Source organism: Gopherus evgoodei, unplaced genomic scaffold, assembly GCF_007399415.2.
Source record: "Gopherus evgoodei ecotype Sinaloan lineage unplaced genomic scaffold, rGopEvg1_v1.p scaffold_57_arrow_ctg1, whole genome shotgun sequence".
NCBI lineage: Eukaryota > Metazoa > Chordata > Testudines > Testudinidae > Gopherus > Gopherus evgoodei.
In genome coordinates, this window is record NW_022060078.1 from 593,385 (window position 1) to 602,429 (window position 9,045).

The window sequence follows — 9,045 nt, forward strand, 5'->3', positions numbered from 1 at the left end:
ACTCCCTGCTCCGTGATATCCCTGACGGGGAAGATTGCCAAGGTGATTCATCTCCGTGAGTCTTTATTAAAACAGAGGCCAGGGGAGAGGGGGGCACGGCAGAGCCCCCTGCAAAGACTGGCCACAAAGGGTTAAATTAAAATGCTATTTTCAGAAATGTGGCGCAGGGTTCATCCCCCTCACACACACACGCCCCTGCGCTAGGGTGACACGGACAGAGACGCCAGGACATTTTCAACAGCCGCCTCCGGGGGGCAGCCCTGAGGTTCCGGTGCTGATCCATATGTGGGGGCGGGGTCAGCTTCCTCCAATGGGGCTGGCCCAGGCTCCTTAGCCAGTAGGTTGTTCCTCTTCAAGAAGCAGGCTTCCTGGTAGGGGGGACAGATGGGGGGCTGGGTGGGGGGCACATAGCTGTATTCCTTCCCTGGGGCCAGCTGCAGAGTGTGCGAGAGAGAGAAAGGGGAGTAGGGGGTGCCAGCAAACCTGCCTACCCCCCCCCACTGCCGGGATCCCACCCCCATCCCCCGCAGCCTGCGATTCCCGACCCCGCCCGCACGCCCACTGCGGGAATCCTGCCCCGCTCGCCTCCCCCACTGCCGGGATCCCGCCCTCATCCCCCGCAGCCTGCGATTCCCGACCCCGCCCGCGCGCCCACTGCCAGAATCCTGCCCCGCTCGCCTCCCCCACTGCCGGGATCCCGCCCTCATCCCCCGCAGCCTGCGATTCCCGACCCCGCCCGCACGCCCACTGCGGGAATCCTGCCCCGCTCGCCTCCCCCACTGCCGGGATCCCGCCCTCATCCCCCGCAGCCTGCGATTCCTGACCCCGCCTGCGCGCCCACTGCTGGAATCCTGCCCCGCCCGCACCCCCACTGCCGGGATCCCGCCCTCATCCCCCACAGCCTGTGATTTCCCCATCCCGTCCACTCCCCCACTGCCAGGATCCTGCCTCATCCCCCTCAGCCTGTGATGCCCCACCCCATCCACACCCCCACTGCTGGGATCCCGCCCCATCCCCTGCAGCCTGCAATTCCCCGCCCTGCCCGCCTCCCCCACTGCCGGGATCCCGCCCCATCCCTGCAGTCTCACCTGGAGGGGATACGTCTGGTCTGAGTCGTAGGCGCTCAGATCCCCACAGGCCAAGAACGGGACAATGACTCGGTTGGGACCTTCCAGCTGGTTAAAATCCACATCTGGAAAGGGACAGACGTGAGCAAGAGCCGGCCCTGCCCGCCGGGGGAGAGTGCCCCCTCCCCTGCCCCACAGTGCCCTGCCCCACAATGTCCCCCAGCCCTGCCTGCCAGGGGAGAGCGTCCCCTGCTGATCCCTGCGCCCTGCAGCACAGTGCCCCCCAGCCCTGCGCCCCACGGGATGGTACCCCAAGCCCCCCACTCTCTGCAGCCCCGCTCCTTACCGTAGCAATGGTCCAGCAGGGGGTTGGACATATTGGGCACGTAGCCCTCGGGCGGGCAGTACCCCCGGCAGACAACGAAGGCCTCTGGAGGCAGGAAAGATGTGGTTAGGGGGGTGCGGTGAGTCGGGGCGCCTGGAGCAGACGCCTTTCCCCAGCCACAAACCCCGTGTGCAGGCACTGCCCCCCGATGTGGGTTCCCAGCCCTGCGCCAGGCGGCAGGTGGCAAAGGTCGTCGATGTTAAACACCCGTCCATGGAGAGGGAATCACCCCGCAGAGCAGCCAATCACTGAGCCGCTTTGCCCCGGTGCAGATCCCCTTGGCAAGGGCCGGGGGCACCTGGCACGGCTGGCGAGGGGAGGGCCCGACAGGAGACGAGACAGAACAGATTTGGGCAACTCAGGGCTCAGGCTGATAGGACCCAGTGTAGCTGGGTGAGGCACAGAATATGGTTCCTGTTTGCTCGGCCCCCTAGCGCCCGGCCCGGCCCGGCCCGGCCCTGCCTGCCAGGGGAGAGTGCCCCCTGCTGAGCCCCCCGCCACACAGTGCCCGCAGCAGGGCACCCCCAGTCCGCAGCCCTGCCTGCCAGGGGAGAGCGCCCCCTGCTGAGCCTCCCACCCCACTGCCTGGAGCACGGCACCCTCCAACTCCCAGCGCTGCCTGCCAGGGGACAGCCCGCTGCTGAGCCCCCCACCCTGCTGCCTGCAGCACAGCACCCCCCACTGCCCGGCCCTGCCTGCCAGGGGAGAGCACCCCCTGCTGATCACCGATGTGTGGGGCTCCAGGCAAAGTGCGTCTGTCTCTAATGTTGTGCACGGAGCAAGCAAGCTCCAGGGAGCGTGTGGGGTTGGCACCGAGCCCAGGCACTGGGCAGCGCTGCCAGCTCTGAGGAGGGGGCACTAGATAAAAGGCTCTGCATGTGTCCCCCAACATCAAACAGATCCCTGCCCCCAGAGGCTTAACCTACCCGGGGACACAGCAGCTGGGTCCCTGTGCAGGACCCCCAGCCAATCTGTCACAGTCCAGCCACCCCGGATACTCTCCTAACCCCCGGATCTGCCCCCTTCTGCAACCCCACTGGGGCGCCCGGTTCTGCCCTCACCGATGCTGGAGTTTCGGCTGCTCCGGGGTTTAGCGCAGGTGACGTCGGGAAAGAAGATGCGGAGCTGGGAGTAGAGAAGCGTCACGTCCTTTCCCCGGAAGATCTAGGGCACGGAGGTGGGGACAGGTGACAGGCCAGCAGGGGGCAGCACAGGGATGGTGCCAACAGCGTCGCCAGCGCCCAGCCCTGACTGCCAGGGGAGGGCATCCTTGCCCATCACCCCACCAGCATGCTGCCCCCTGGCATCACCCCCTAACTCCCTCAGTTACAACTCCAATCGTCCAGAGCCACAGCTCCAGCTAGAGGGCACTGTTTCCCAGCCGCCCCGCTCCAGAGGTGGCTGCATCTCAGCACCAGGTGAGCCACCCCCTTGCGGCTCTTACCCCTTCAGCTAGGACCCCAGGGCTTCTTAGAGGGTCTAATATTTACCTTGGCTACAAAGGTGCCTCCTTTATTCAGGACGTGGGTCGTGATGTTCAGAGCCTGGAATGAGAAGGAGAAATTATCAACAAATGCCAAAATCCTTAATAAGTGCAGTCACCTCTGGGGTGGGGCACCTGGGGAACAGCCACACATAACGCCGGATGGGGATGGCTCAACCAGCGCTGAGATACAGCCACCTCTGGGTTGGGGCAGCTCGGGAACAGCCATGTGGGACAGGCAGCGATAGAAACTGCAGTGGGGGATTGGGGAAAGGAATCACCTGAGAGGGGGTGCTGTGCCGCGGGGAGCGGGGCTCGGCAGGGGGCACCCCCTTGCATCCACGTGGGGTACTCACCGCTAGCAGCAGCTGCGCTTGGATGTATTCGTCGATATCATGAAGGCCGGTCACTGCAAGTCAGAAGGGGAGAGGGGGCTCAGTGGGGCCGAGTCCTACCCCACGTGGTGCCCTCCAGGGGGTGCCAGTGAGGGGTGTCCCGCCCCTCTCTCCCCTGGAGCCAGGGGGCTGGTCCCACTCACCGTCGGGGGCCCCATCGCAGACCACCAGGTCGGCCGGCTGCCCTTCGAAGTGCTGGATGATCTCCTGTGCCGTGGAGACCTGGCGGGGGACAGACAGGCCGGGTTACAGGTTGGGACGGACGGACTTGGATCAGGGGGCGGGGAATGGGCCGGCATGGCCGCCCCACGTACCTTGGTGATGTCCCCCTGGATCTGGACGACCCCCGGGAGCGGAGCCATGGCCTGGAGATCGACTGCGACGATCTTCACGGACTCAGGGCCCTCCCCAGCACCGCCCCTGGGGGACACAGGGGGGGTGAGAGACAGCCTGGGGGGGGGTCTTGCCCCTCCCACCCGCTGCTACACCCCAGTCCCACCCACCTCACCCCGTCCCGCTCCTTTCTACTCTGCTTCCCCTCCCTCCTCCAGCCCCATCCTGTCCCCCCACGCCACTGCGACCCTCCCTACCCCACCTTCACCCTTCCAGTCCCACCCTCTCCTACTCCCCCATCTACCCCATATCGCGCCCTGCTACCCTGCCCAACGTCCTGTCACCCATCCTCCCTCCGCCTCCAGCTCCCCCCCCCACACACACTCACTTCAGCTTCCTGCTCAGAACCTGGCTCCAGCTGCCCGGGGCAGCGCAGAGATCCACCGCCCGGCGCACCCCTGCAGGGAGAAAATGAGCAGAGGGGCTGGGAGCCAGGACTCCTAGGTTCTCCCCCTAACTCTGGGAGGGGAGTTGGGTCAGCTGGTTAGAGCGCGGGGGGGGGGCTGGAAGCCAAGACGCCTGGGTTCTCTCCCCAGCTGTGGGAGGGAAGTGGGGTCTGGTGTTTGGGTGGGTGGGTGCTGGGAGCCAGGATGCCTGGGTTCTCTCCCCGGCTCTGGGAGGGAAGTGGGGTCTGGTGGTTAGAGCAGGGACACCTGGGCTCTCTCCCAAGAGACTGGGCAGCACAACAGGACCCCAGTCTCTGCACAACAGATGGGGGCTACCGTAATACACCTAATAGAAGGGGCTGGGGCTGGTTCCTGATTTACCCTCAAACAGCTGGAACTCCTCGTCCAGCTGCAGGAGTTTGAAGGCGCTGCGGGCCCGCCAGCCCTCTTCCTTCGCCAGGCGGTAATAGATGTCCCGCTTGTCCTTCGACGAGCGCCCCATTTTGGCTCCAACGCCCCCGGGCCTGGAGGGCAAAGGATGAGGGCCAGTTACCCACCCTTCCCGGCTTGGCACTTGGCACTGGGGGCGTTGAGGTGCAATTAGCTGAGACACGTTACTGCAGGCTCTACAATAATAGGTCTGATGGCACTGGAGCCAAAGTAATTAGGGCTCTATTCCAGCAGGTCCTGCATTAATAGAGATATGGACACAGGTTCTAAATGAACGCTGATACATTACTGTAGGCCCTACACTAACAGGTATAATGGCCCTGGACCTAAATGAAGGTGGATTTATTATCGGAGGCCCTTTCAAAATAGTTTTAATGGCCCAGGACTCAAATTTCTGTATCTGAAGTTGGGAATATTGACTCTGCATCTGTATTTCAACTGTGCTGGCTTGGGTGACGCCCCCTACTCACACTTCAGGTACAACGACGGAAAAGCCAGACGGGCGGATGACCCATCAGCAAGGACAACGGACTGTGAAAAGCCTGGCCTTCCTGCGTACCCTCCATATCGCCCCTGCCTCATGGACGCTGTGATCCTATCACCTGATACAAAACCATTCCCTGGGACTTCTTGATATTTCCACCATAAGGGAAGTGGGGCTCAGACTAGGGAAACAAAGGACTCCCGCCTCATGTGAATCCTATTTCAGGGTGGGGAGTCAGTTCTCCCCGGCCACCCCACCCAAGGTGATTACAGGGGGAAAGAACTGGGTCCAGGGTGGGTGTGTGTGAGAGGAGGTTTTAAGAGTCTCACTCAGCAAGGCAGGGAAAAGGGGGCCCAGGCTGGCAGAACAGGTAGACTGAGTGATGTCCTAGCACACCGGGTGACATCCCAGGGGATCCAACCCATCACAAACCCAAGGAGAAGTATTTCTAACCAAGAAAAACCTGGCTGAAGTTTTGACTAGTTGAAAGAGGGAAACTGAGGTAGGCTGCTTGTAGCATCAGCCTCAGCCACCAGAGGCACCTACATTAATAGGTACAGTGGCAATGGACCAAAGTTAATGTGGATATTGTTCTGTAGGCCCTACAATAACGGGAGGCTTGGCAGAAATAGACTTCTTCGTATAATTTCAATAGATAATCTCGACATTTATTTTTAAGTGCTTTTTTCTGGTTTCATCCATTTAAATATTCACAGGTTCACAAAATTAGGGGCTTCACGCATTTTATTTTTATCAATTTAGACTTTTGCAGTTGCAGGAAACCATGGGCCGGGTGAGACAATTGCTTAATGACGGGAGATGCCCAGATTCCAAACGTTAAAGCTTTATACTCGTTACAAGTTGTCAACACCACAGGTCAAAACATACAAACGCCAGCAGCATTGTCACCAGTCCGTTTCGCAGGGTTCGTGACCAACTCGTCAGCAGTACGTTTATTAACATACTTCTGGCCCGTGTATATTTTGTCGAAATCAGGGAGAAGCAATTCTTCCTCGGCTATTCAGCATATAAAGTCAATATCCTCAAGCAGGTCTCAAGCAGGATTTCTCTCACTTTGCATGGCCGGGAATTTAGCCTGTTATCGCTGGAAATATTTTTTCAGTCAATGTGAGCAGTGAAATTGACATTTACCAACAAAAATCAAAACCCTGCAATCCGAAATAACAGGCGCACTGAGAAAGAAGCCAGGTCGATGTGGCTCTATTATAGGAGGCCCTGCCTGAAATGATTTCTTGATAAGCCTCAAATTAAGTCGTCTTCCTTATCTAATCAAACAGACTCCACTCTACGAGTCGTCTCCCTCCAAACTGCCCTGCTCAATTCATATCTTCGATCACCCAACTTCTTCCTGGGTTGGCCTCTCTGTCTTTTTCCATTAGTCTTGATCATCACATAACTGTCCAGCCTGCGCTTTTGTGACCAAACGATCTGGGACTTTTTTTTCTTTATGGGGGTTCCTTTGAGTATGTCTCCGACACACACATCCCTCACATGGTCCTTGTTTTCACCACTCATCCACCTCATTGTGAGCGTTTCTGCAGAACTGATCATGTCCTCACGTTTCTTCTTTGCTGCCCCATGCACTAACACAGGACGGAGCAGCGTTTTCTACACTTGCCCTTTTCATTTTATCAGTATCTTCCTGATACGTACTGCACCACTTCTCTCCATCTGGGCCAGGAATTTATTATTCTAGCTCTAATTTAGTCCTCTATTTCCCCGGATTCTGGAACTCAAGATACTTGAAACTTTACATTTTCAGTATTACCTGCTCATCTAGCTTCAAGGCTAATTCTTGAGTGTCCACACTATTGAAATCACATGCTTTTTTTTAGCACGTGATTCTCCAATACGTCTCTCCAGACAGTAATCAAGATCCTCTTCTAGCCTATCTTTAGGCATGGAAGGAACAGAATTGTCTTTAAATGGTAAATTTTAGTAAACAGAGAATATCAGGGGTAGAAGGGACCTCAGAAGGTATCTAGTCCAACCCCCTGCTCAAAGCAGCAGCACCAATCCCCAGACAGATTTTTGTCCCTAAGTGGCCCCCTCAAGGGCTGAATTCACAACCCTGGGTTTAGCAGGCCAACATTCAAACCACTGAGCTATCCCTCCCCTCTGTTGAATTTACCAGACACTCACCAACAGACAAAAAAATAGTTCCATCGATAATAAGCAAAATTTACGGATAGGCAGAGTAAGAAAAATACTGCTTGAGAACGTAGTAGACACTGTCCTTAAATAATAGTTGTAAATTTATTGTATCGCCCAGGCCACAAAACTTCCCCGAAATAATTCCTAGAGTCGATCTTTTAGAAAAACATCCAATCTTGATTGGAAGAATTGCCAGTGATGGAGAATGCACCATGACCCTTAGTAAACTGTTCCCACGATTAATTCCACTCCTCATTAAAAACTGACACCTTATCTCCGGGCTTAAATTGCTCAGCTTCAACTCCCAGCCACTGGAAGTTGTTCCTCGTGAGGGCATTCAGGACAAAATGGAACAAGAAGGGGCTTAAGTGCTTTTTGAAGTGGGAGAGCTCTCCTGCGCTTTTTTCATCTGTTCAAAATCCTGTTCCACCGATCCTTTATGGGACCAGCATCAGTCAACCGCCCGCCAGTTTCATCTTTCATGAACCTCACTTGCTATATATTTCTGGTGCTTGTCCTGTCCTTTTGCCAGTCAATCCGCTTCTTTTCCCCCTTCCAATTCGTGCATAAAGTTCCTCAGCTTTCGCAACTACATTCTTGTATGGCTCCCCCGACTCTTTTGACAGGTTTAAACTTTTCCCCATTATCTTTTAACCCTTCTTTTACCTCCTCGTCCCACCACCAAGTTATTTGGGAGTGAAGCTTTTCCCTTTTGATTCACCCACCACTTGTCACTAGAAAATCCCGATTTAGCCACTTCTTCCACACACGATGCCGACCTCACCTTCTCCATAACCGCTCCCTAAAGACCTTTTCAGCTTCACCCAGTAGTATTTGCCATCTTATCTCTGGTGTTATTCTCTTTGCTTTTCATTATACCTTTGTCCTAAGAAACGTATCCAAGGTGAGGGGTCTCTGTTGACTGGTAACGCTCTCTCCCGCAATCACCTTGCAATTTCTTTCATATCATTTATTTTCTGGATCCAAATTAAGTAGAGGCATATTACTGAATTATGTTGGCACAGGTTCTGCATTAATGTGGTTACATGATTGTCAGCCCTCCATGAATATGCATATTGTCACTGGAGTTAAATTAATTAAATACTTGTGACTGTAGGCCCTGCATTAATTGGTAAGATTGACCCAGAGTCCTGGTAAACTATGGATCTGTTATTGTAGGTCCTACAATAAGTCAGTTGTGTTGTCCCAAGGTGCTGAATCCATCCCCACCAGGAACAAATCAAAGGTTACATATATTATTGTAGGGCCTACAATAACACATCAGTGGCAACCTCCTTTCACAAACACCACACACACCCCCATCCAACTTGATCTGTTATTGTAGGACCCACCTTAATAGGTATCGCTTCTGCGCATGCGCCCTGAGGCCCAACGTTCTACCACCGCACAGGGTGCAGCGGCGGCGCACGCGCAGCACGGGAACGTGCCTGCGGCGGTTGAAACGTGCGCCCCCTCCCTCACCCCGCAGCGCGCATGCGCACGGGCACCCGCCTACCCACCGGCGGCGCATGCGCACAACCTTCCTTGCCCGACCGCTCCTTACCGCGCCAGACGCGACCAAAACCGCGCGAAGAGACGGCGCCGAACCGGAAGTGATTGTTTCCGAAGCCGGAAGCGGAAGTTAGGGCGGGGGCGCTGGGGTGGGAGGGCACCTTCCGTGAACTGTGGATTGTGGTGAACGGAGCTGGGCTGACGGCGGTGGGTTTGCCTCAGTGCGCCTGCGCAGAGAACGGCCCGCTTTCACTGCGCCTGCGCAGGAGGCCTAGCCGGGCGAAGTGTACCCCATTACGCAGGCCAAAAAGACCC

The 9,045-nt window shown here is 56.5% G+C and overlaps 1 protein-coding gene across 5 annotated transcripts; it reads right to left on the minus strand.

The window, feature by feature from the left end:
* Positions 1-46: 46 nt before the first annotated feature.
* On the minus strand, positions 47-8,936 carry FTSJ1 (FtsJ RNA 2'-O-methyltransferase 1). Of its 5 annotated transcripts, XM_030547333.1 has the most exons (12): positions 8,783-8,936; positions 8,098-8,195; positions 4,491-4,633; positions 4,052-4,121; positions 3,645-3,750; positions 3,474-3,552; positions 3,292-3,344; positions 2,943-2,996; positions 2,514-2,616; positions 1,414-1,497; positions 1,089-1,192; positions 47-434 (listed from the first exon to the last, which is right to left on the minus strand). In XM_030547333.1, the coding sequence occupies exons 3-12, from the start codon at positions 4,609-4,611 to the stop codon at positions 201-203; spliced, it is 1,008 nt and encodes a 335-aa protein (XP_030403193.1). In that variant the 5' UTR covers positions 4,612-4,633; positions 8,098-8,195; positions 8,783-8,936; the 3' UTR covers positions 47-200. The 5 variants fall into 5 exon arrangements, with proteins under 5 accessions (XP_030403193.1, XP_030403192.1, XP_030403190.1 ...); XM_030547332.1 differs by lacking the exon at positions 8,098-8,195; XM_030547330.1 differs by lacking the exons at positions 8,098-8,195; positions 8,783-8,936 and adding an exon at positions 8,571-8,692 and having other exon boundaries at positions 47-368.
* Positions 8,937-9,045: the final 109 nt, after the last annotated feature.